Source organism: Stenella coeruleoalba (assembly GCF_951394435.1).
Source record: "Stenella coeruleoalba genome assembly, chromosome: 15".
NCBI classification, from domain to species: domain Eukaryota; kingdom Metazoa; phylum Chordata; class Mammalia; order Artiodactyla; family Delphinidae; genus Stenella; species Stenella coeruleoalba.
The window spans coordinates 81,463,511-81,489,431 of record NC_137161.1 but is presented as its reverse complement, the minus strand read 5'-3'; the positions used below and the strand labels follow the sequence as shown (position 1 = coordinate 81,489,431).

The 25,921-nt window shown below is 45.8% G+C and overlaps 1 protein-coding gene across 2 annotated transcripts; it reads left to right on the top strand.

Annotated features, from left to right (window-relative positions):
* Window positions 1-118: 118 nt before the first annotated feature.
* Window positions 119-25,541, top strand: STAG3 (STAG3 cohesin complex component). Of its 2 annotated transcripts, XM_079944121.1 has the most exons (33): window positions 1,470-1,652; window positions 2,763-2,865; window positions 3,254-3,370; window positions 5,089-5,185; window positions 5,910-5,986; window positions 6,271-6,475; window positions 6,905-7,056; window positions 10,101-10,174; window positions 11,349-11,472; window positions 11,958-12,056; window positions 12,264-12,343; window positions 12,674-12,781; window positions 13,049-13,163; window positions 13,326-13,431; window positions 13,609-13,712; window positions 13,953-14,045; window positions 14,155-14,244; window positions 14,504-14,704; window positions 14,824-14,894; window positions 15,002-15,089; window positions 15,548-15,628; window positions 15,716-15,808; window positions 15,969-16,137; window positions 16,233-16,369; window positions 17,142-17,243; window positions 17,762-17,910; window positions 18,169-18,297; window positions 18,397-18,554; window positions 22,782-22,956; window positions 23,206-23,307; window positions 23,608-23,686; window positions 24,768-24,827; window positions 25,108-25,541. In XM_079944121.1, the coding sequence occupies exons 1-33, from the start codon at window positions 1,480-1,482 to the stop codon at window positions 25,114-25,116; spliced, it is 3,720 nt and encodes a 1,239-aa protein (XP_079800247.1). In that variant the 5' UTR covers window positions 1,470-1,479; the 3' UTR covers window positions 25,117-25,541. The 2 variants fall into 2 exon arrangements, with proteins under 2 accessions (XP_079800246.1, XP_079800247.1); XM_079944120.1 differs by lacking the exons at window positions 22,782-22,956; window positions 23,206-23,307; window positions 23,608-23,686; window positions 24,768-24,827; window positions 25,108-25,541 and adding an exon at window positions 119-332 and having other exon boundaries at window positions 18,397-18,583.
* The last annotated feature ends 380 nt before the right edge of the window (window positions 25,542-25,921 follow it).

The following is a 25,921-nucleotide window of genomic DNA, read 5'->3' as shown; positions in this document are numbered from 1 at the left end:
CGTGACACGCCGGCACGCTGAAGAGCTCGTGGCCGCACGAGGCTGCCGGAGCGCCGTGACTGGAACGTGGTGAGCACGAGCTCGCACGCGCCCAAGCCTCGCGACAGTTTGCCCGCCCTGAGACGAGCCGTTGGGCTCGCGCCTGCGCACCGCACACCCCGCGCCTTCCCGCGTTTTTCTGGAGTCTTCTGCCACCCAGAAGGGAAGCGGCGGGCGCCCGTGCCGGACTGTGGGGCTGGTGGGGAAGGGTGACCACAGAGACCCAAGGGACCCGCGGTGGTGACTTTTCCTCAACTCAGCTCGGCCAGAAGTCGCTGTTCCGGGTTCAGACAGTGAGGCTCCCCTTTGACCCAGGCGGTCGCCCTCCCCCACACTCTGGCCCTGAGAGAGGACTTTCCCTTTTCCATACCCTCCTCCACAGTGGCCAGGAATCCCAGACCCAAAGGCTGATAGTCGCTCTCCTGAGCGGTTAGACGGCTCCTCCGCCCAAATAGCGTAGCCCAGCGTTGAGTAGAGATCCCCTCTTCTGGAAAAATGGAGAATGCGAGCTTTCCGTGACTCCTTCAGCGTTTCCGGCCTGGTTCTGATGGCGCCTCTAGCCCCAAATCGTTAAGCGCGTCGCAGCCGGGTCCTTGAGGAGTCCCGTTCTAGCCTTTTAGAAATGGAAGTCTAGGTGCTTCTGTGGGGGTGGGGGGGGGTTGGGGGGGCGGTTCTTGTTTCTCGTTTGCACCCTGTGAGCTGGTTTTCTTTTACTGGCAGTTAACTCCGAATCCTGGGGAGAGGGGTGTGTTTTAAGCTGCCGTGGTGTGTGCCTTCCTCGGTGCTTGGGGAGTGACCCCAAACCGGAGGTCGGCGTTGGGGCCGTGGTGTCTTTAACGCCCTGATGCCTCAGGTCGGGACTGTCTCCGTCTTTTTTTTTTTTTTTAATTTATTTAGCGGTACGCGGGCCTCTCACTGTTGTGGCCTCTCCCGTTGCGGAGCACAGGCTCCGGACGCGCAGGCTCAGCGGCCATGGCTCACGGGCCCAGCCGCTCCGCGGCATGTGGGATCCTCCCAGACCGGGGCACGAACCCGCGTCCCCTGCATCGGCAGGCGGACTCTCAACCACTGCACCACCAGGGAAGCCCACCGTCTCTTTTTTTTTTTTTCTCAGTTGAAGTAATAGAAGATTTACAGTGTTGTGCTAGTCTCTGCTGTACAGCAGAGTGACTCAGTTATATACACACATACGTTTTTTAAAATATTCTTTTCTATTATGGTTTATCCCAGGAGAAACCATAGAAGCTGTGCTGTTCTTTTTTAATTTGACCTGTAGTTGATCTACAGTGTGTGCTCCGTCTTATTTTTTTGTGGGTCCCCCACTCCCCGAGTTCCAAAGCAGTTCCCTTGGAAACAAGGGGGGTCGTCAGGGCTGCGGATGGAGACGTGGTGGGACAGGAAGCCTTACCCCTTCTCTCTCTCTCCCGCAGTTGGACCACCATGGCCACCCTGCGGTCGTCGTCCTCCCAGTCCCATAGCTCCTCCTCCCCGAGCAGTGGGTCCTCCCCGCTGCGCAGAGCTGTGGGGACTGGGCCGAGGAGCATGTCTGCGTCTTCTAGTTCGTCTGTCGCTGTGCCCTGCGATGACAGGGACTCGGACCAGACATCGGAGGGGTGAGTGGGGTTGGTTGCATTGTCCGCAGCTTTTCTCATTTTCATGTAACAGACGGGTAAAGTGGCAACACGTGTGTGACTATGAAAAGCCAGGAGATGCTATACTGGTTCAGAACAGGCTGGGTTTCAGCTGCCCTACGTGTTGGAGGCGTCAAGAATAATCCATCCTGTTCTGAATCCATCATCCAACTTGTCTGAACCTTTCTTGAACACTTTTGTGTGTTCACGGACAGCCTCCGGTGGGGGCCCACAGATGGGGGAAAGGGAAAAGAGTTCTTTATTTGGTACCTGAAAACTAGTGTATACTTTTTAGTTGGTGTCCTGTAGTTCTTTTGTTTGGGGTTTTGTAAAGAGGTCCGTAGCTGTTGGCATTTATGAGCTTATTCTGGAAGATTGTATGAGTATGTCTTGGGTTTTAAAAAAATCTTTCCAGGAAAAAATTAATCAAGGTCTGATTTATCCCCTGGTAATTTTTTTTTTTGCGGTATAGTTGATATACAATATTGTATAAGTTTCAGGTGTACCACATAATGATTCACAATTTTTAAAGGTTATACTTCAGTTATAAGAGTATCCCATGGTAATTTTAATTGGTCTCTTCTGAATCATTTCTATTTGTCAGTGCAGCTGTTTGGCACCAGGTTATATCTATTTTGTAAATTTAACCCTAATCAACAAGACGTGAATTTGTTTTCAAGAGGTAAAATTTAACACCAGGCACGTATTAATCTCTGGTTTGTGTATTAGTAATACATGACTTACTGAGCCATTTTTCTCTACTCAGCAGTGATCCCCTCACTGCTTATGTGAATATCTTTTTTTAAATGTGAATATCTTTTGATTTTCTTATTCAGAGAGGATATTAAGAAAGGGTTGTCCTTTACCTACCTCAGTTCTTCATCTCCAATGCTTTATTCAAGTGAAAGTTTTCCCTTAAGACGTTGTCCCTACTTCCTGGCAACAGTAAGCTCATCTCTTCTTAAAATCTGAATATATTTTTCTCATGGAGAGGGATGTAAAGTTAGAAACAAAAAGAAACTATAATTCATTTACCCTTTTATATATAGGGACTAGGGTGTTGTATCTAAGCAGAACCACACTCCCTCACAGGGATAGTGAATCTTTGTCAGCTGGTGAAGGCAGTGACTTCGAAGACAACTTGAGACGAAATGTAAAGAAGAGAGCAGCAAAACGACCACTCAAAACAACCCCAGTGAGTCAGTTTTGTTCTGTTTTTGAACCTGGTCTGGGAAGCAGCAAAAGAAAACCTAGAAGAGGTCAGCTGATATGCTTGATGAAAAGACAAGGCTTAAAAAGTGTTAAGGGACAGAAGTAGGAAGAAGGCAGATTTTGAAGAGCAAAGAATAAGAGAAGAGGGTATTAGGGTATAGAGGAACAGGAATGGGGCTTAGGGACTTTTAAAAGGACAAGAGGCTAGAAATAATAACGTTTACAATATAAAAATCAGTTATTTCTAATCTGAGTCAGTAACTCAAACTCTGCTGTGGAATTGGCAGCTTAAGCCTACCTGTGTGATGAGACCGAGCGTTAATGTCACTTTCACTTTTTAAAGATATTCGTGATCTCTTTATGCTTACTAGGTGGCAAAACGTCCAAAGAAGGGGTCCCAAATGGTACGTGCTCATGGTCAGAAAGAGTCAGAGCCACCAGCCAGTGATCTCTTTGAGGCTGTGAAAGCTGCCAAAAGTGACATGCAGGTAAAACAGAGTGTCTCATCTCTGTTTCTTGATACCATCTTACCCCTCGCTGGGTGGAAAGATAAGTACAAGTGCTTACAAACTTGATTTAATGTAGACATTTTAGTGAACATAACCTGTATCAGGAAAGGCAGATAAGACCACAGAGTGAATCCTTGGAGGGATTGATGTAAGGGGAATCTTACATGAGAGGGAATGTTCCTTTCCTAATAGTATCACAGAACAGAATAGATTTTGCCTTGATTGATTGATGGAGGAGACAAGGAAAGGCATTGGATAATGTAGAGAAGAAGCTTGGATTTGGGTGGCAACTTGTTCACCCTTGTCACTTTTTAGCTCCATTTCGACAGTTATACCTAATTTTTTTCCCTCCCCACATATCTTTTTTCTCTTCTTACATTTCTTTTTCAATAATTTTATTGTAATTACCATCTAAAAACATGAAAGGCATATATGTGCTTAAAAATTTTTTTTCAGTGATCACCCAGGCCTCTAGCCCCAGCTCAAGAAATGAAACCTTAATGGTGCTGTAGAGACCCTTGTGTATCCTCCCTCCACCTTACTCCCCCAGTTCCCTCACCACCCAGAGATAACTACTAGAATGAATTTTCTGTTAACCATTCCCTTGTCTCTCATTATAATTTTCTCACCAATGAATGTGTTTTCCTTAATTTAAGTGAATGAGTCGTTCATTAGTTTTCTATGACTTAAATTATTTCAGTTGTTTGAGATTGACCCTTATTGATGTATAGTGTGGATTTTTCTAGTTTTTAGAAAAACTAAAAATTTTCAAACATACGGAGTTTTTCTGTTTTTGTTACTGGTTTCTGTGTGTTGGAATTCTTTGGGGCCTGGGTTGAAGATGGGTTGTTAAGAGAGGAAACCTACGTTTGCTTTTGGTGGTTGAGTGAGGATGCTCCAGAGTCACTTTTTTTTTTTTTTTTTTTTTGCGATACGCGGGCCTCTCACTGCTGTGGCCTCTCCCGTTGTGGAGCACAGGCTCCGGACGTGCAGGCTCAGCAGCCATGGCTCACGGGCCCAGCCTCTCCGCAGCACGTGAGATCTTCCCGGGCTGGGGCACGAACCCGTGTCCCCTGCATTGGCAGGCGGATTCTCAACCACTGCGCCACCAGGGAAGCCCCCAGAGTCACTTTTAATTAAATTATCTGATTGAGGTTATTTTGACTGTAGAGGTAATGTGCATCTTGACTGCAAATCCAGATATGGGAACTGGCTTATGGTTTTGAATTCTCAAGGGACAATTTGTTTTTCCCTCTACCCCACACTAAGGTCATAACAAGCTAGTTTTCTTGCTGTCCCCATCTTACCTATAGGTTTATTTCTCATTCTTGCTTTCATGAGGGTGTGACTCTTTGCAGGAGCCTCCTTTTGGACTACTGTTTTTGGAAGCCCCTTAGGCTCTATCTCCTATGCTCTACATTCCATGCAGCCATCTGGACAGAAAGTTAGTTTCCTAACTGTCTGTAGTTAAGAGACCCCTCAGAGCAAAAGTCAGCTTGCTTATCTCTCAGAACCGCTACCTTCACTTCATTTTTGGCTTTTATGGAATTTTACCTTTTATTCTGGTTTAGCAATACATTTTAAAAGATGTTTTAATATTTTAATCAGAAGTTTAGATGCTTCAGTTAGAAAGCTTATACAGAATTTCTAGTCTGTCATGTTGCCAGAAATAGAAATCATCCACATTGTTTTCCTAGTCTTTGGTAGATGAGTGGCTGGATAGCTACAAGCAAGACCAGGATGCAGGATTCCTGGAGCTCATTAACTTTTTCATCCGATCATGTGGATGTAAAGGTGAGGAAACTCCTACCCTTTTCTAATCCCCAGCCTTTGCTCCTATATTGTAAAACTTTTCCTCCTTTTAGATGTGTAGGATTAGGCATTTCCTAAATAAATGGAGAGGGAAAAGCGTAAGAAAAATTTCACTTATTTAACTAGTGCCGACTACATTGTTGATTGGTAAGTAGGGAAGAGATCCAGTAAGGAAATGTGTTGGTTTGGAGACAAGACACTTTGGAGAAAAATAAATAATCATGCTATTGTGATGGTATGATGTTTACAAATTTGGAAATGGACCATCAGACTTTTACTCTTCCTTTCTCTAAATGAAATAATCTTTTATTTTCTTATTCCTTATTTCTCAGCCACTTCATCGCATATTTCTCCACTGAAGCTGTGGGGCCCCAGGTCCCCAGAGGCCATGACCTAACTTTAGTCTTATACGTCTGCAGATTGTATTATAAGAATCTGGCATAGTTTTCTTTGTTTTTTGATTGTTTGGAATATTTTTTTAACCATAGTTTTCCACTGTTTGATTCCCTTGGGTTTTCTAGAGAGGTTGCCTTATAGCAGGTACTCAGTTAGATGGCAGCAGATTTATGACTAGGATTCAGGTCTTCTGATTCCCCACCTAAGCTCTTTTCAGTATATTTCCTAGCTCATCTTCAAATGTGTATGTTAAATGGTCATGGTGTCCTGTTATTTGCCTTCTAAGTACCTCATCTCCTCCATTTCTCAGGCACTGTGACCCCTGAGATGTTCAAGAAGATGTCCAACTCGGAGATCATCCAGCAGCTAACAGAACAGTTTAATGAGGTGGAGGAAGACAGTCCAGGATCCTCTTGCCACTCTTTTTGCAAAATACAAGGCCCATTGTCCTCCTCTTTCTGATTCTGGGAAATAGGATAGCTTTTAGAAAGAGGAGTTTAATCTCTTGGGAGCAAAAGGGACCTATACACGTTATCTGAATAGGCCTGTAGAGTTGAAAATGAGGTATAAGAGATACATTTTTACTATACTATTGGGTTTTGACATCCAGTCCCTGTGACTTCATAGACCTGGTAATAACTTTTCCATCCTTTTCATAACCTCTTTTATAGGACTCAGGAGACTATCCTCTGATAGCTCCAGGCCCATCCTGGAAGAAGTTCCAGGGCAGCTTCTGTGAATTTGTGAGGACATTGGTCTATCGGTGCCAGTATAGCCTCCTCTATGATGGCTTCCCTATGGACAACCTCATCTCTCTGCTCACTGGCCTCTCAGACTCCCAAGTCCGTGCCTTCCGTCACACTAGCACCCTGGCTGGTAAGCAGTCACTTTTATTCTGTCAGTGTTCTCTTGGGGGTTGGTAGAACTTTCCTCTGTTCTCCAGTCCTGGATCTTCTTTCCTACCTGCATTCTAGCTCTTTACTTCAGGGTCATGCTTCTTTTATCCCAAACCTCCATCCAGTTTCTCATTAGTGGAATTGTAAAAAGGAGTGGATTACAGTGATAGTTTCCAGCCTTAACGTGTTTCTTATAGCTCACCACTGGGAATATGCTAAGCATTAAAGGAAGCCCAAAAGAGTTAGGGAGAGAAAAAATCCACTCCAGAACAGTGAGTCTTAGGATTTTAGGGTCACCCTGTTCTAGCTTTTCTTTTTCACTGCCCTTTTTTTCCTTCTTTTTTGAACCTACCCTCCCTCTCTCTGACTTAATTAATGATCTCGTTATCTTATTTTTACTGACTCAAAGCCATGAAGCTGATGACCTCCTTGGTAAGAGTTGCCTTCCAACTGAGTCTGCACAAGGACAACAATCAACGTCAGTACGAGACTGAACGAAACAAGGGGCCAGGACAGAGAGCACCTGAGCGACTGGAGAGCCTGTTGGAGAAACGCAAAGAGGTGAGAAGTGTTCCCTGCCTCTTCCCTCCTCTGCTGCTTCCATCACAGCTGCTGCAGCCCACCTTATCAGTCCCCAAGCTTCTCTCTGCTAAGGCACAGTCCCCCAGGCAAGCTTTGAGATCATGAATGATGGAGTCTGGCAATAGTTTAATAGACTCCTCCGGTCAGAGGTTATTGCATGCTCACTTTGTTTCTGGGATGTGGGCTCAATAGAGCATTTCTAGTTTAGAGTAAATTTTAGAGTTCTCTATGATTCCACTTTTGCTCAGTTTCCATTGTCTGCATTCATTATCACAGGTGTTTAAATGTTGTGCCTGCATCTTGTGCAGGGGGTTAAGCATTGACTTTCTTGTCAAGTGTGCAGTATGCAGGTTACCACAGGAGTACTGAAGGCCAACCACTGATGCGGGAGGCCAAGTGTTCAAGAAATGGATAGGACACAGGCCTTTCAATCTCTCCTGCGTTTAAATTCTGTTCCAGTTAGCTACTAGCTCCATGGCCTTATGTAATCTCTAAGCTTCAGTTTCCTTTCCTTTAAAAAGGGAATAATTCTTTTTGTGAAGATTAAATGAGATGAATAAATTGCCTAGCTGGGCACATAGTAGGTACTTGCTTTGTTGCCTGTTAAAACTTGAAGAAGACCACTGGAGGACATAAACCCCAACAAAATCTTTTACACTGATTAAACCTTCAAACAACTGTGTCTATCGTGAGACTAACACTGACTTTCCCCTCATTCCCCCTAAGTATCTGAGACCTCCCCCACCATGAGGTTGGCAGGACTTATCATGTGTAACTATGCCAGTTGACTGTTTTCCAGCCCTCACCAAACATATCTTCCATGCTAAATCATTAGAGAAAAATCTATACTTTCCTGATTCTCTTTTGTTATTTTCACTGTCAGTATGTCTTAAATCTTATGTGTACTGGGTCTGTGTCAAATCTTAAATTATATACACTAGGGTGACTCCTATTATTTGGACTTCTCTGGCCTCTTGCTTCATCAGTTATCGTTTTGCTTTCTGTCTTTAATCTCTCCCTCACCACTGTTTTCCTCTCTCCACTTATAAATGTATATAAGCCCTTGAATCTTCTTTCATTCTCCTCTATGAGCTACTCCATTTCTATCCTTCCTTTTAGAATTTCCTTACTTCCTTAATATCCAACTGAATCCTTTCACTACCTAGCTTCTATCCCCATTTTTTTTCTTTCAAGTTATTTTCAACAAACCAGTGACTTTTTTTTTTTTTGCGGTATGGGGGCCTCTCACTGTTGTGGCCTCTCCCGTTGCGGAGCACAGGCTCTGGACACGCAGGCTCAACGGCCATGGCTTACGGGCCCAGCCACTCCGTGGCATTTGGGATCTTCCCAGACCGAGGCACGAACCTGTGTCCCCTGCATCGGCAGGCGGACTCTCAACCAGTGCGCCACCAGGGAAGCCCAAACCAGTGACTTCTTAATCCCTATAGCCAATGACCTTTTTTCAGTATCCCTTTTCGATTTACATAGAATTTGGTACTGATGACACACTTTTCCTCCTTCCCTCCCTCTCTCCTTTTCCTTTAAGTATGAAAATTTTCAAACGTTCAGAAAAATAGATAACACTGGTAGAATGAACACCACATACAAATCTAGATTTAACTAGATTATTTAATTTAAATCTAGATTTAACTAGATTTAAATTTAGTTTTAACTAATATTTCACTATATTTGCTTCATCTATTTTTTTTTTTTTACTATTTTGTATTAAATTATGGGCATATTGGTATTTCAACCTAAAGACTTAAGTATGTCATCTCAAAAACATGTTACTACATAATCCTAATACCATTTTCATATCCAAAAATATTAACAGTGATTCCCTAATATTTTTAATCCCAATTCATATTTAAAATATTCCACTTGTCCCCAAAATACCTTTTATATCTGGTTAATTCCAACCAGGATTTAATTAAGAACTATGCATTACATTGGGTTGTTGTGTTTCTTAAGTCTCTTTTATACAGAACCTCTGCTCCCCCCCCCCCCGCATTTTCCCCCAATATATTGATTTATTGAAGAGTTGGGGCAGTTGTCTTAAAGAATGTTCCCTTGTAATTCTGCTTCTTTGTTATCTGTTATTCATCTAATCTAGGGTTTCTCAACAATGACATTTAGGGAGCTGTCCTGGCATTACAGGATGTTTAGCAGCATCTCTGTCCTCTATCCACTAGATGGCAGTAGTACCTTCCCAGGTTATGACAACCAAAAATGTCTACAGACATTGCTGAATGTCCCCTGGGAGCCACCAGTTGAGAACCACTGATACAATCTCTTCCTTCTCTTTTTTTGTTGCGCTTCTTTTGTCAAACTGCATTTATTAAAATTTTTTTCCCCATTGTTGTTAGTCAAAAACATGTATAACTACCAGCTAGGGCCTCTGAATAGCCAAAGATAGTCAAAATAATGAGACACAGAAGGGATATTATTTTTTCCAAACACAAATCTCTGAGGCATTAGTTGACTATACGGCTTCCTCCAGAATTAGAAGGTTTAACCTTTTTCTATTCTGATAACTTATTGGCTACATTTTCTTTTTCGCTGCTTTTGACTGATTAGTTTAATTACTTTTGTTTGCAAACTCCACCCTTCTCATCAACTTTGTATTTTAGATGTATCTACTGACTGCCTGATTTCACCGGCCTGTCCACTGTCACAAGTGGATGAGTCGGTGATACTCTTTTCCAAGTTATCTAATCCATAGAAAGAGAGAGAAAGTTAGAGGCCTGTAACTTTCATACCTTACTATAGATGTATATTTCTCATGTGGGGGAAAAATGATTTGGGGAGATAGAAGTATTATGAACGTGTGGGAAGTAAAGCCAAATGTCCTGAAAATTTAAAAAAAAAATTAGAAGGTTTAAAAGGGAACAAAGGATACCAGAGGTTCAGACTGTGTCCTCCTATTAATAGGAAGTAGGTGGATGTCATGCTTTTCTTATATTTTTGTGGCCTTATATTATTGGGGGACATGAGAGATTGACCTGTTACTCCCTGTCCTCTAGCTCAGAGAGCATCAGGAGGAGATTGAGGGAATGATGAATGCCCTCTTCAGGGGTGTCTTTGTACATCGGTACAGGTGAGTTACTGGGCTCCTCTCATTGAAGTGGCTGGTCCTCAGTTATGGAGTCTGTAGAAGTGACAAGGTCTCCTCCTAACCCTGAGTTATCTGGTTAGTCCCACAGCTAGCGCAGCTGGGGCAACAAATGTTCCAAATTAGGTTTAGTTTATCCCCACCTACAAAGGATCGTGTAAATTCTTCTGGGAGAGACGATAAGAGGGTAAGGCATTGCTGAGTATTCTTCTGCTCCAGCTTTGCCTGAGACCTCCCCTGCCCCATCTTTCTGGGGCTTGAGCCTTGAGAGAACAAGAGCAGAGAGCCAAAAGGCAGGACCTTTCTGAGGGTGTACAGCTCGGCAAGCCTTTTCCTAGCCCACTTCACTGTGCCTTACACTGTGCTAAAGGCAGGGGAGTTTTTTTTTTCTGTTTTTTTGGTTTTTTTGGTACGCGGGCCTCTCACTGTTGTGGCCTCTCCCTTTGCGGAGCACAGGCTCCGTTCGCGCAGGCTCAGCAGCCATGGCTCACGGGCCCAGCCGCTCCGCGGCATGTGGGATCTTCCTGGGCCGGGGCATGAACCCATGTCCCCTGCATTGGCAGGCAGACTCTCAACCACTGCGCCACCAGGGAAGCCCGGCAGGGGAGTTTTATACTGGGTAAAGAACTTCTTCCTCAGTATTTGTGTCTCACTCTTACCTAGATTTCAACCTCTGCCTTTCCAGAACCCTTTAGCTGATGTAATCTTTTCTTGAAGTGGAAGCAAAACAGACAGGTGGATATATTGTACAACACAGGGAATATAGCTTATATTTTATAGTAACTATGAATATAACCTTTAAAAATTGTGAATCACTATGTTGTACCTGAAACTTATATTGTATATCAACTGTACCTCAATTAGACACACACACACACGCACACGCATACACACACACACGCAGTTTGGGCAACAGCTAAATTAAATTCCAAAATCGGTTTTTAAAAGGGGCATGGAGGATAAGTTCAACTATTTTATAGGTTGGTTACAGAAAGAAAGTGTTCACTTTTTAAAATATTCACATTGGGAGGAGGAAATGAAAGACCTAGTACCTGGTGTTTAGGCAAGAAAATAGATTCTCCTGTGACAGAGATATCTGCTGGGATGGAAAGTGAGTTTGGAGAGAAGGTAATAAGGGTCAGTTTCTCTCTGTGCCTAGGGATGTCCTTCCTGAGATCCGTGCTATCTGCATTGAGGAGATTGGGTCTTGGATACAAAGCTACAGTACCTCTTTCCTCACTGACAGCTATTTAAAATATATTGGCTGGACCCTGCATGATAAGGTGAGAGTTGAGTCAGTCCTCTTCCCTGCCCTAGGATGCTTCAGCTTTTCCTGGTACTGCCACTTAGGTGTTTCACTAGTGGTCAGTGATCAACTCATCAAGACACTGAACCTCGAAATTCCCCCAGTATTTGGGAGGGTAGGATAAGTTAGGAGAGAGAAAGATATATCTAGGAGATTAAATGCCTCAAAACCACAGTCGAGTGGAGAAAGACTTTCCCTATGGAAAGGCGAGAAAGTTGACAGGGTGGTAATGCAAGTGTTAGGGTGGTAGCCAAAAGATCCTTTTAATCATGATTGCTAAATTCTGCTGTGATCCTGTTGGATTTTAAGTGAGAAGACAGCTGTTCATTGTCTCTGAGACATCTCAGAGTCCTCGATACAGAGGACACCCAGGCCCAGAATGAGTAATCTGAGAGGGAGGTATGGAGGCCCAGTGAGGGTGAGTAGAGGAGGAGTCAGCCACATTTCCCTTCTCCTCAGTAGCATCGAGAAGTCCGTCTGAAGTGCTTGAAGGCTCTAAAAGGGCTGTATGGCAACCGAGACTGGACTGCACGCCTGGAGCTCTTTACCAGCCGCTTTAAGGTAAAATCGGGACAGTGCTCCTGTGCTTGGCTCTGTCTGTGGTTCCCATTTCCCCACCTCATTTATCCATGTCTATTACTTTTATATATCCATAGATATCCCAGTGTCTGCTTCTACACCCTGTCTTTAGGAATCCCTCAGATTCTAAGAAAGCGGTGTTTTGGGATGGATATAATGAGCTATTGAGCAATGTTCTCCTTTTTACAGGACCGGTTGGTTTCCATGGTCATGGACCGAGAGTATGACGTGGCAGTGGAGGCCGTCAGGTTACTAACACTTATTCTTAAGTGAGTCCTGGGAAGTGGAGAGGCAAGCATCTCAGACTTACCTTTCAGCATCAGACAGGCCCTTCCAGAGTCCTATCCCTCCACGGATCATAGGTTGACTCTTGTTTATATACAGGTTGAAAGACAGAGGTCACTCCCGAGTTGCAGGATCTTCAGGGGGCAAATTTCCTATCTTCTCTAACTCTTCATATCCCTCTGTTTTCCACTCTTCCATTTGGAAGTTCTTTGTGAGTTAATCCTTGTTGGTTTTCCCTTTTTGTTTCTAGCCTTAGTTAGAGGCTAGAGGACGACATCCATATCCACCTGCTTGTTCTGCGTTTCTCCTGGCAGGAACATGGAAGGGATGCTGACAGAGGCAGACTGTGAGAGCATCTACCCTGTTGTGTATGCCTCTAACAGAGCCCTGGCCTCTGCTGTGGGGGAGTTTCTGTACTGGAAGTGAGTGGGCCTCTTTTCGTTTGTTCCTTTAACACCATCATCTGTTGTTGTCTCTCCATCATCAGCTGGTGCTCTTTCTAAGGGCTCCCCATACCTATAAAGTCTCCCTTGGTGTCTCCTTCCCTTCTCAACACCTTGGGGCTTTCCTTAGCTCTGTGCCTCTTTTTTCTTTAATCCTCTCCTTGAACTGTTTCTTCCTTCCATGGTAACTGTTGCACTGCTTACTTCCTTCCGTGCTATGCCCTTTCCCTGTGTCCCCTCTACCAGGCTTTTCTGCCCTGAGTGTGAGACAAGAACGGTGGGTGAGAGAGAGCGACGCCGAAGTCCACGCTCCCAGAGGACTTTCTTCCACCTTCTGCTGTCCTTTTTTGTGGAGAGTGAGGTGACGTATGAAAAGGAGCTGTTGGGCTCTCAGGCGTAAGACCTTCAGGTAGAGAAGGATGGGAGCTGGCACTGCAGGAAGGAGAGAAATGGTTCATTAGTAGCCAATTTCTAGAGTTTTAACATGTGGCGTCAGTAACTTAACATCTGTCTTCTTCCACAGCTCCATTACCACGCTGCATACTTAGTAGACAGCCTGTGGGACTGTGCGGGGCCTCAGCTGAAGGACTGGGAGAGTCTGACAAGCCTGCTGCTGGAGAAGGACCAGAGTGTGTGCCACCTGGTAGCCAGGGGAGGGGACCTGTCATCTCCTAGTAGGAAACCAGGAGAGATTTCTCTCCTGACTTGTGAAAGACATAGGTGTCATGGGCGGTGGGGCGGTGGGGTGCTTGGAGATGGAGGGTGGCCACCCTGTGATTCTGTTTTCCATCCTCCTGCCACCTCAGACCTGGGCGACGTACAGGAGAGCACACTGACAGAAATCCTTGTGTCCAGTGTCCGGCAAGCTTCCGAGGGTCACCCGCCTGTGGGGCGGGTCACGGGGAGGAAGGTATGGCAAGAGGGGCAGGGTAGGTTGCTTAGCAATATTAAATCCAGGCAGGTATTGTCTGTCCTAATTCTCAAGTCTTAGGTTCAGGTGCTCCTTCCTCTGCCCCTCAAAGAATTCCATTTCCAGAGAAAGAAATTGAAGGGAGCTGCTGAGTTTTCCTTCCTGGGAAGATAAAATTGTTGGGCAGAGGAGTACATGTACACACACTTTTACCCCACCCCCAAATGATTGTAATTCCAGGGCTTAACACCCAAAGAACGCAAGATCCAAGCCGACGACAAGGTGAAGCTGACTGAGCACCTCATCCCCCTGCTTCCCCAGCTCCTGGCCAAGGTAGAGGGTCCCCACTGCTCAGCCTCTGGGAATGAGCGGGTGGAAGGAACTGGCCTCCAGATTAGCAGTATAGCAGGTAATAAGTAGGCTTCCCTCTCAATCACCACAGTTCTCAGCTGATGCAGAGAAGGTTGCTCCCCTGCTGCAGCTTCTCAACTACTTTGACCTCAACATCTACTGCACCAGGCGCTTGGAGAAAGTGAGGAGAGAGGAGGACACATTCCCTATACTTTGCTACTTTCATCCTAGGGCCAAAGGTTCTACTGCCAGTATCCAGTTTTTCTCAAGAACCTGGATTCTAGAAAAACCAATAAGCCCTCCCTTTCTGAGGCATCTTATGCTTGAAGTTTAAAGCTTTCGACCCTGTTTCTTTCCTCCCCACCTCTAGACCCTCCCGGAGGAGTTGTCCTCCCTGCCCCCCCCACAGCACGGTCTTCTCCCACCGTTTTCTCTCTCAGCACCTGGAGCTGCTCCTGCAGCAGCTCCAGGAGGTGGTGGTGAAGCACGCAGAACCAGCGGTGCTTGAGGCTGGTGCTCATGCCCTCTATCTGCTCTGTAATCCGGAGTTCACGTTCTTCAGCCGGGTGGACTTTGCCCGCAGCCAACTTGTGGATCTGCTGACTGACCGCTTCCAGCAGGAGCTTGAAGAGCTGCTGCAGGTTGGAAGTGGGGCTGCGTGATGGGACACCCCAGACTTGTGTGGGAGAGGCCCCAAGATGGGGGTGTGGATCTGTGAGTTCTTGGGGAAATCCCACTGTGGACCTTCTTTCTTCCTCAGTCTTCCTTCCTAGATGAGGATGAGGTGTACAGTCTGGCAGCCACCCTGAAGCGCCTCTCTGCCTTCTACAAGTGAGCAGCTCCCCTCCTGCTCCTTCTTCTGTTTCTACCACTGTCTGTGGGGTTGATTCCTCTCATTTTCTTCCAGTGTAACGTTTTTCTCTCCCCGCCCCCCAAAGTGCCCATGACCTAACTCGCTGGGAGCTCTATGAGCCCTGCTACCGACTCCTCCGGAAGGCTGTGGACACAGGAGAGGTTCCTCACCAGGCAAGTAGACAAGTTGGAGGCAGGAGAGGAGTTTCAAGGGCTGTGTCCTAGGTGGCCACCACATATGCAGTTCGAGTCCCGGGGCTGTGGAGCAGATGAGAGAGAGAGAGATCTTGATCATGTGTGTCGTTCCTTCCATCCCAATCTTGGAAGGTGACTGTACTTTCCAGCACCTGAAAACAGCTATTCTCTCTGGTTTCTGGGGAGTCAAGGATAATATTGAGGGGGTCTAGGAGACTTTAAATAAATTAGGGAGAGGTGGCATTCCTACTCAGGATAGAATCCTCTGAAGACTTCCAGAATCAGTTTTTTTCTACTGGGTCTCTCCTAATCTCATTTTCTCTCTTCTGTCTGCTTTTTTCTTTTTTCCCTCCTTTGTGTGTATCTGCCTGTCTGTCTCTCTCTCCCCACCTGCCCCTTACTCCTGACCCTCATTTTGTCACATTTGGTTGTTACAGGTGATCTTACCAGCCTTGACTCTTGTCTATTTTTCCATTCTCTGGACACTAACCCACGTATCTGGATCAGATGCTTCCCAGGTGAATATGGGTCTGAGTAGGGGGAACGGGAATGGAGGAGTCCGTGTCTTCCTTCATTTCTCCCTGCTGAAGCCATTGTCTCCACAGAAGCAGCTGTTGAATTTGAAGGGCAGGATGGTGGCCTTCTGTGAACTCTGCCAGAACTGCCTCTCAGATGTGGATCCTGAGATTCAGGAGCAGGTGAGCGTTTTCTCAAGTGAGCGTATGTCAGGATGTGAGTCATCCCCCCGACCCCGACCCTGTGGTCTGAGGAAACCCCGTTCTGAGGGGAAATTGGCAATGTAATTTCTGTCTTGGTCAATATTCTGTCCTTTTTAAGCGTTCTTTTTTTCCCTGACAGGCTTTTGTATTGTTAAGTGATCTGCTGCTCATCTTCGGCCCTCAGATGATTGTCGGGGGACGAGAGTTCCTTAGGCCCCTTGTCTTTATTCCTGAAGCCACTCTCCAGTCTGAGCTGGCCAGCTTCCTCATGGACCACGTCTTCATCCAGCCTGGAGGACTGGGCAGTGGTACAGGGGCTGTATACCTGGGGCTCAGGCATATAGGGCAGGAGGTCTGAATCTGTGATTCTGATGTTTCCCATTCTGCACTTGGTGTGAACCAGGTCATTCCCAGGAGGATCATTTACAGATAGAGCAGCTGCACCAGCGGCGCCGCCTCCTGGCTGGGTTCTGCAAGCTGTTGCTTTATGGGGTGCTGGAGATGGACGCAGCCTCGGATGTTTTCAAACACTACAACAAGGTACAGCAGGGCGCCAAGCTGAGCATGGCCATGGCTGCAGACTCTGTAGCACTACAGAAAGGAGGGTTGGAGAGATGATGGTATCAGGCTTAAAAGGAGAAGCAGGGGGGAAGGCCAATAGTTTAGAATAAAAGGACAAAGAAAAGAGACTTTAGTAGTAAATAGTTAGTGGAGAAAAAACTGTTAGGAGGAAGAAATTCATTGGAAGGAAAGTATCTTATTCTTCTTGTCCAGATTTTTTTGTGTGTGTGAATCTAGTCTATGGAATGGGGTAATGTAAGAAAGGGAAATAAGAATGGAAGAGGGATCAGTCCTCACAAGATACCTAGATATATACCTCATTTCCTCAATCCAGCATTGTGTTGATTTCTCTTTATTGAGTACGTACTATCCCAGGCACTAAGGACACCTCAGTGAACAAAATAGTCAACGGTTCCTTCTTCCTGGAGCTTCTGTTCTAGTGGGGAGAGACAAATAGCAAAGGCTTCGGTGCTGGATGACACTGGGCTCTGGCAGGCTTAATATCCTTCTTCTCCAAGAAATGGGCTCAGGGCAGAGTTTCTTCCCTTATTTGCCTAAACTGATTTCTTTGGGGCTTTGTACCTGTTGGTTAGAAGTATGGTCTAGTTTGAGTTGTTTTACGCTTAGGTTCACATTTCCCTACCTAAGGCTGTTTCGGAAAGAGATATGGTTAGGGCTGTGAAGAAACAAAACAAAACAAGTAGTTTTTTCCTGTGGTCAAACAGTATCTTCTCCACTTCTTTTCCCTCAGTTCTACAATGACTATGGTGACATTATCAAGGAAACGTTAACTAGAGCAAGGCAGATTGACCGAAGTCACTGTTCCCGAATCCTGCTGCTGAGCCTCAAGCAGGTATGCCCTTCTGCCTACAGTGCCTCAGACCTGACGTGCCCTCCTTGCAGCCCACCCACAGCTGTCTAGAACATGAGATCCTTCAGAGCAGGAAGTTTCTGATTTACTTTGGCTTTTATTCCACATGACAGTCACCTTCACAGTTAACGGAGCCATAAAAAGTATTTTTTTTAACTGTGGGCTGTTTCCACCCCAACCCCATAGAAACTCCACGTCAGTTAGGACATGGGAGCACCAACAATAAAGTGATAGGGAATTCCTAATTCTTTTTCTAGTCTGTTCTCTCTCAACCCCTTCAGTTACTACAGATATTTTTATTGTTACAGAGCAGGGTGAAGCCTCTCTCTGTTGCAAGGGGGTCAGGAATAGGGTCAGTGTCCTAGGAGGAAAGAAAGAGTAAAAATAGCAGATGGTGTCCCAAGCCCTTTCGGATTTCTGGGCAGAGAAGGGAATGCTATACTTCCTTGTTTCTATCTTGTTCCTCCCTTTCCCAAATGTGCCATGTCTCCTGGACACAGTTATACACAGAACTGCTGCAGGAACAGGGGCCCCAGGGCCTGAATGAGCTTCCAGCCTTCATCGAGATGAGGGACCTGGCCAGGAGGTTTGCCTTGAGCTTTGGACCCCAGCAGCTACAGAACCGTGACCTTGTGGTCATGCTACACAAGTAAGGAAGTATTGGTTGGAAAGCAAGGTACTTGAATCTTCCTAAGAGGGCTGAGCCAGAGGCTGGGTACAGGGAGGGCTGGGAGTGAGGTCTCAGAGGGGGAGGGTAAGCATGTCGAGGAGTCGCAGTAGAGTTGGTGAGCGGGTATCCTTTGGAGACAGGCTGGGTCCAGGGGAAGAAGCACTTGGACAGGATGCCTCAGCCCTGGGAGGGAAGTGGGAAGGGACTCTCTTCCTAAAATGATTTTGCTCAACCAAGGGAAGGCATCAGGTTCTCCTTGTCTGAGCTTCCTCCAGCTGGCTCCTCCAGTCAGCCCCCAAATCTGGCATTCCTGGAGCTCCTTTCAGAGTTCTCCCCCCGACTCTTCCATCAGGACAAGCAGCTGCTGTAAGTTAGGGCGTGGGTGGATAAAGATGGGAGTTAGAGAAGAAGGGTGTGGCGAGGGCCTGTGACCACTTCAGCCTCTCCATCCCACCCCTTTCTTAGACTGTCCTACCTGGAAAAGTGTCTGCAACGTGTCTCCCAGGCACCTGGCCGTCCCTGGGGTCCAGTCACCACCTACTGCCAGTCCCTCAGCCCTGTAGAGAGTACAGCAGAGGCCAATCCTCAGGGCTACCCCCGCTCCAAGAAGAGGCGCATTGAAGGTAAAGTGCTGTGAATGCAGGTATCAGGGTGCTCAGTGCTACTTCCTTGATCGCCACTACCTAGATACGCAGCATATTGGCTTTTGCCTCCTTCAAACTCTTGTGTCTGGTCAAATAATTATTTCATTAATCACCTACTATCATTAAGGGTACTCATTTTCTTCAAGGTTTATCTAGCCAACTAAAAACAGCGAACTTCTGTGAAAAATTAAATAGAAACTAATCATAAAACCAGAGATTGAACTCAGAAATCTGTACATTTAGGATGCCTCTCTGTGACATCTTGTTATTTTCCAATTTTTAAAGATTTTTATATAACCTTTGTGATTTTTTAATCTTCAGATCACTACCTGTCTTATAATTTACCTGTTGTTTTCTTTAAACTGATTTTCTTTTTTTTAAAAAATATAGTCTCATCTTAAGTGGTAATATCCTAGAAATCACAAGTTTGAGGTGTATGTTTGTGCTTTTTAGGGTACATTTTATTTTTATTAAAAAAATTTTTTTTTGTGGTATGCAGGCCTCTCACTGTTGTGGCCTTTCCCATTGCGGAGCACAGGCTCCGGATGTGCAGGCTCGGCCCAGCCACTCTGTGGCATGTGGGATCTTCCTGGACCGGGCCACGAACCCATGTCCCCTGCATCAGCAGGCGGACTCTAAACCACTGCGCCACCAGGGAAGCCCTAGGGTACACTTTAAAATGTTAGTAGTCATTCGCCATTCTCCCCATTCCCCCAGCCTAGGCAGCATAACTAATCTACTTCCTGTCTCTGGGTTTGCCTATTCTTAGACATTTTGTATAAATGGAATCATATGGTATGTGGCCTTGTGTGTCTTTTACTAAGCATCATGTTTTCAAGGTTCATCCATGCTTAGCATTTATCAGTACCTCATAACTTTTCATGACCAAAAAGCATTCCATTGAGTGGATATGCCATATTTTATTTATCCATTCATCAGTTAATTGACATTTAGGTTGTTTCCACTTTCTGTTAGGCATAATGGTGCTGTGAACATTCATGTGTAGGTTTTTGTGTGGATGTAGGTTTTCACTTCTCTTGAGATATACCTAAGAACTGAAATTGCTGGATCATATGGTAACTCTATGTGTAACTTTATGAAGAACTACCAAATTGTTTTCCAAAGTGCCTACATCATTTTACAATCCCAACAGCAATGTACAAGGGCCCCAGTTTCTCTACATTCATGCAAACACTTGTTATTGTCTTTTTTATTTTATCCATCTCCTAGTGGCTGTGGATTGGTATCTCATTCATTGTAGTTTAAATTTGCATTTCTCTAAGGACTAATGCTGTTGAGCATCTTTTCACATGCTTATTGGCTATTTGTATATCTTCTTCAGAGAAATGTCTGTTCAAATCCTTTGCTCATTTAAAAATTGGGTTGTCCTTTTCTTGTTGAGTTCTTTACATATTCTAGACAAAAGTCTCTTATCGGATGTATGGTACAGAAAAATTTTCTTCCATTCTGTGGGTTGTCTTAATTTTCTTGATGGTGTCCTTTGAAAATACAGAAGTTCTTAATTTTGGTGAAATTCAACTTATCTATTTTTTTTGTTGCATGTGCTTTTGATGTCTTAAGAAGCTATTGCCTAAAGTCACAAAGATTTATTCCTGTGTTTTCTTCTAAGAGTTTTCTAGTTACAGCTAATACATTTAGGTCTGTGACCCATTTTTTTTTTGCGGTACGCGGGCCTTTCACTGTTGTGGCCTCTCCCGTTGTGGAGCACAGGCTCCGGACGCGCAGCCTCAGCGGCCATGGCTCATGGGCCTAGCCGCTCTGCGGCATGTGGGATCTTCCCGGACCGGGGCACGAACCCGTGTCCCCTGCATCGGCAGGCGGACTCTCAACCACTGCGCCACCAGGGAAGCCCTGTGATCCATTTTGAGTTAATTTTTGTGTGTGTTGTGAGGTAGGGTATGAATTCCTTTTAATGTCTTTTGTATACCACCTAAGGACATACTATATGCGAGATACTGTGTTAGGTGTTTTAGAGGCCATGAAGGATTCTCAAGCAGCTTACCATCTAATAGAAAAGAAAGCAAATACATTTATAGAAAATCTGAGTTATGAAGTCACCACTAAGTAATAAATTCCCAGGGATTTGACAGAGGAATGCTATAGAATTCAGGGAAGGAAGGTATCATTTTAAGTTTAGTTGATCTGTGAAGGCTTTATCAAGAAGATGGGATTTAAGCCGGATCTTGAAAAATGGGTAAGATTTATATAAGTTGAACAGAGGAGTGAGTATCATGGGCTAGCAGAAGAGCACAAGCAGAACATAGAAAGGTAAGATTTTGCCAAAGCACATAGATGTATAGATTGGTTTGCCTAAAACAGAGTTTGTAAAGGTAGGAGAAAACTGAAAAGATCGGTTCCATTGTTCATTCAGCAGACACTTACTGAGCACCTTGTGCTCAGTTGTGCTGAGAATACTGCAGTGAACTGGGGATGGGGAAATACTGATGAGGTGGGGATTGCAGTCTTACAAAGAGTGATTGGGGAAGGCCTTGGAGAGAACATGAATGCAGGGGAGAAAACTGAAGGAAGTGAAAGAGGGGGTGCCTTGTGTATATCAGAATAGCAGACTAGAGGGTGCAGCCGGTCCAGAGGCCATGGTGGGAATGTCTCTGGCACATTCAAGGAACAGCAGAGAAGGCCGGTATTGCTGAATGGAGACTGTGTAGGATATGAGACCAAAGAGGTCGTAGGAGTCCAGAGCATACGAGCCAGAATAAAGACTCCAGCTTTTACTGACAGTGAGATGGGTAAACATTGGAGGATTTGAGCACAGGATTGACAGGATTTGCCTTAAATTTTAAGGGGTTCCTTCTGGCTGCTGTGTTGAGAACCGACCGAAGGAGAGGCAGGGGTTGAAGCCAAGGAGCTGGTGAGGAGGCTGCTGTGGGGGCCCAGACAGGAGATGAGAGTGTGTGAGCCAGGGGAGCAGCGGATATGGTGACAAGTGGCCAGATTCTGGACATACTTCCAAGATATCACTAATAGGACCTCATAATAAGAAAGAATGTAAGATGTAAGAAAGAAAGGAGTTGAGGATGACTCCAAGGATTTTGGCCTAATAACTGGAAGGATGGAGTTGATAGCACCTGAGATGGGGAAGGCTGTGAGTGAGAAATGAAACCAGGGCTTTAGTATGAGCCATGTTACTACAGGTGGAGATGCTGGACAGACAGGAATTTGGAGGAGGGGGGCAGGCAGACTTGAGATAGATGTGGGAGTTGGTACTTAAAGTCATGAACCTGAATGGCTAAGGAAGCCAGTGAAGATGGAGATAGGGAGAGGTCCCAGGGCTAAATCTGTGGACATTACACCAGTGATAATAGGTTGGAGAGATTAGGAGTCACGTGGGGGCCCAAGGTTTATTCTCTGGGAACACAGCTCACGGACGTGGCTCTTCCCTGTTTCGATAGCCCTCTGCTTAAACCAGAAGCAGCTCACTCTCCGGTTGCCGGTTTCAGTGTACAAACAAGGCTGTGGGGAGGGAGGATAATGGGGGTATGAACGTTTACAGTTGACAAATTCTAATATGGATTTGACTTATGTTTTAAAAATAGCATTACCTAGGTTTTCTAAGACATTTTGGGTTTTTTTCTCTTCCTCTGCCTTCCTAGCGCTCTGCAGGAGAGAGTCCTTAATATTTTGAGCCCCAGGTCTTCCATTTACCCTTCATATTAGAACTGTGCTGACATTGCCGTTATCTCATTTTTTCTGGCTTCTAAAAAATCCAGTCTCCCGTTTTGCTGTTTCTCCTTAACCCTCATGTTTCCTCCCTCATTTCAGGCCATTCTAAGCTTTTTCTCACTACAGAAATCTTGAATGAATAGGATTTCAGATGTCTTCATTGATTAACTGAGACCTCTCAATCTTAGGGACTCCAACCCTCTCTCACATTCGTGTTTGTATGTTACTGTTTATCTGTGGAATGTATGTCTCTTTCCTTCTCGTTTTCTAAGCTGTGTAATGAGCTTTTCTTGGACAAGTCCTTGGTACAATTCTGTAAACCCTACTTTTTATAGTACATAGGGCTGTACTCGTTTTTAGTTGTGTCATAATGAGACCATCTAGATTTTCCATTCCCTTCTTTTATAACTTTTCCTTACCAAATTCTGAGCAGGTCTTGAAAAACTAAAAGTGTCTGTGGTGGTACCTGGTTTACAGTTAACATGTGCCTCTGCTGCTTTGCAGGCCCCTCCAGGCGGCACAGAGAGGACATCTCTGCATCACAGGAGGAAAGCCTACAGCTGAACAGTATCCCACCCACACCCACCCTCACCTCAACGGCTGTGAAAAGTAGGCAGCCCCTGGGGGGATTGGAAGAGATGGAAGAAGGCGGCGGCTCAGAATTGGCATTTACCCAAGGGTGCGGCCCCAGGAGAGCCCGGCTGTGATGTCCCAGTTTGGTGTCTCGTCATTTCTGTTGCGTTGTTCCCTCCCACAGCACCCCCTCATTCTCGGGTTCTTCTCTGGTCCTTTCCCCTTTCTTTAGCTTTACATTTTCTCTTTTTCCCTCCACTCTGAGCTTTTCACTGGCTTTCATGCTGGCCACTTTACCTCCTCTTTTTACCTTTGTTTTTAACCCTTGTCACTGATCCACCTTCATTCCCAACAGCCAGCCCCTTTTAGGTGCCCAGAGGTTAAGGTCCTCGAGTCCACAGCATTTCCAGACTCCACTCAACTCTTTGGGTCCTGGTCTGGGCAGCCGGCTGACCCGGTGAGCTTTTCTCATCATCTTCTGTCTTCACTTCAGATGTCACCCATTGTGAGGGGATTCTTTCCTTCTCATTGCTTCTATGCTGGTGCTTTGTGGACTTGTTTTAACCACAGAACACTTCCTTCCAGTGTAACATGGAACCCTAGTATGTAAAACAGATATAAGTAGAGCTGCTTTGATTGAAGCTGGAGTGGGACTCTGGAGCCCTGGTCTGCTTACTGCCCACCCTGTTCCCCTGGGATGCCTCTGAGAAACTCTCCGGGGTCCTTGAAAACCTCTACTCTTTGCCACTGTTTCCAGGCTCAGCCTGATGGAAGAGGATGAAGAAGAATTAGAAATTCAGAATGACTCAAGTGAAGAGTGGCAAGGTACAGGCAAGGTGAGTGGATCCAACAGTCCCTTCTCCCTCTAGAACTGGAAGCAGATGTGAGGGAGAGAAACTATTGTGATTCTCCTCTGTCCTGATGATGCCTTGTCCTTGGAAGCTGCCCAAGATGTTTTGAAAGAATCATAGAGTAAAGGAGGAAGGGTTTGTAAGTTGCTGTTGACTTTGCTTGGACTTTAAGGAAATAGGGGGGGAAAATTTTAAATACCATTGGACTGGAATAGCACTCCCACACTCTCAATCCCCTTATAGGTATTTTGCCTCTTAATCTACTAAGAATTAAAGGGAGTCCTAGAGCTAGACAGAGATGGAAGGTCACCCAGTCTCCAACCTTGCAGCCCATTCAGCAAGTCTCTTCATAACACATGCACACAGGCACAGCCGACCTTCCTTCCTCTCTCCTTAGAGGGCTGCCCCAGTCCCTCTTCCTCCAGTCACTCCATTTTCTACCCTTGCCTGCCTGCTTCCTCAGGAGGATATGCTGCCAGTTCAGTAGGAGAAGCATGCAATTCGAGTGAGGAGACCTAAAAGTCTTCCCGTTTTACCACTTTATCAAGTTAGCTCCTTAACCCCTCTCAATCCCCTCATCTTTAAAATGGACCTTTTACACAAAATACGAAGTGAAGGTGCCTTATAAACAGAAAAGGATTGTGTGTCTGCTGCTGTTCTGCTCCCTTCTTTTCTCTTTGAAGGTGGAGAAAGGACACAGTAGAAGAGGGGAGTGGAGGTCTTGTGCTCAAAGGGAAAACCAGATAACATGTTCAACCCAGAGACTAGACAGCAAGGCCTCTATTAGTCTTTCCTAAAGTCCCCTCAGGAAAAACCCCATTCTCTCGTTCCAAAGCTGAACAAATTTAAGGGTCTCAGTTGGCAGGCCAGGAGAGGAAGCACTTCTCTGATGACTCTGACGCTGCTGCCCACTCTGACTTTGCTCCTCTTCCCTCCCTGGCTGCTTCAGGGACCTACCCCAGCCTTCAAGCTTGTCACGAGAGACTGGAAAGGGACCTTTTGTTGTTGTTTGCAGGTGATGGGAGTGGGGAGGGACCTTTCTGATTTTTGATCCCATTCTCTCTAGCAGTCTTCCCCCAGTGAGCACGGGCTGGACCTCTTAGATTTTACAGAGCTGAACACTGAGGTGAGCGTCCCCAAAACAGACCGTGGAAGGCAGGTTAAGAGGAGTTGTGCATCCTTGGGAGACGCTGGCAGGTAGCACATGTGCCTGTCAAGTAGGTGGAAAGAAAGGCCACAGCCCCTGGCCTGCTGTCTCAGCTGCCTTGGGGCTTTAGGGGTATGCTGGGGGAGGGGTGGTACAGGAAGAGAATGAGAGTTGTCCTCTGGAGGACCTTGCAGTCATCTCTTTGCCCTTTGGTCTGTTGTTAGGTCTCTGTATCTTACTTTCATCTTTCTCATTGTAGGATTTCTGACATGTCCCTATGTCCCTCCCCATCTCCACTCCCCATCTCCACTCCGCACCTCTACGACATGACCACTTGGAAAAGGCCAATGGGAAACGGAGCAAAAGGAATCATCACTTCCCCTTCCCCTTCCCCAGGGGAAGGAGAGGTGGGCTGTGCCTTTCTAACCTGACCTTTCTCTGACTGACCTTTCTCTGATGCTGCTAGGATAGAGCAGTCATAAGCCCCCCTGTCCTTCCTGGTGCACCATGGCTCTGTCCCTCTGTTTGAGCAGAGTGCCTATTTTCTGCTGTTTGGAGGGGTGGGAGCTTCGCCTCAGTATTGGAGAGGGGTACTGCCTGTGTTGAATGGAAGGAGCCCATTAGTTTTTCTGTATTTTGGGAATGTCTTTCCTAGCCTCTTTTGTGCCTTGCTGATTTAGCTCAATAAACATGTTTGAGTCAATTCCAGGTTGTGGCTTGAGCGATTGTTAAACTGATGGAGGTCAGGTTCTTTCCTGGAGTCTTACGCAGCTCTGCCTAGCCCTGTGGTCCCATGTACCAGGTGCGTTGCACCCCTGCGCACGCACGCATGCACGCACGCACACACACACACACACACACACACACACCCCGCTAGGTGCTTTGTACGCTGGCTTTTAGGGATGTATTGCTTAGTAAGTGGGAGACTGGCTGCCTTTGAGTAGTTTATCTAGTGGAGACAGTTTAGGCTGAAGAGGGAAGGTAAGAATAGCATCCTGATTGGCTGAAGGGTGCACCTACCCGTCTCACCTCCACTGAGGCCAGGCCAGTCCACATATCTTGGCAGCCTTCAC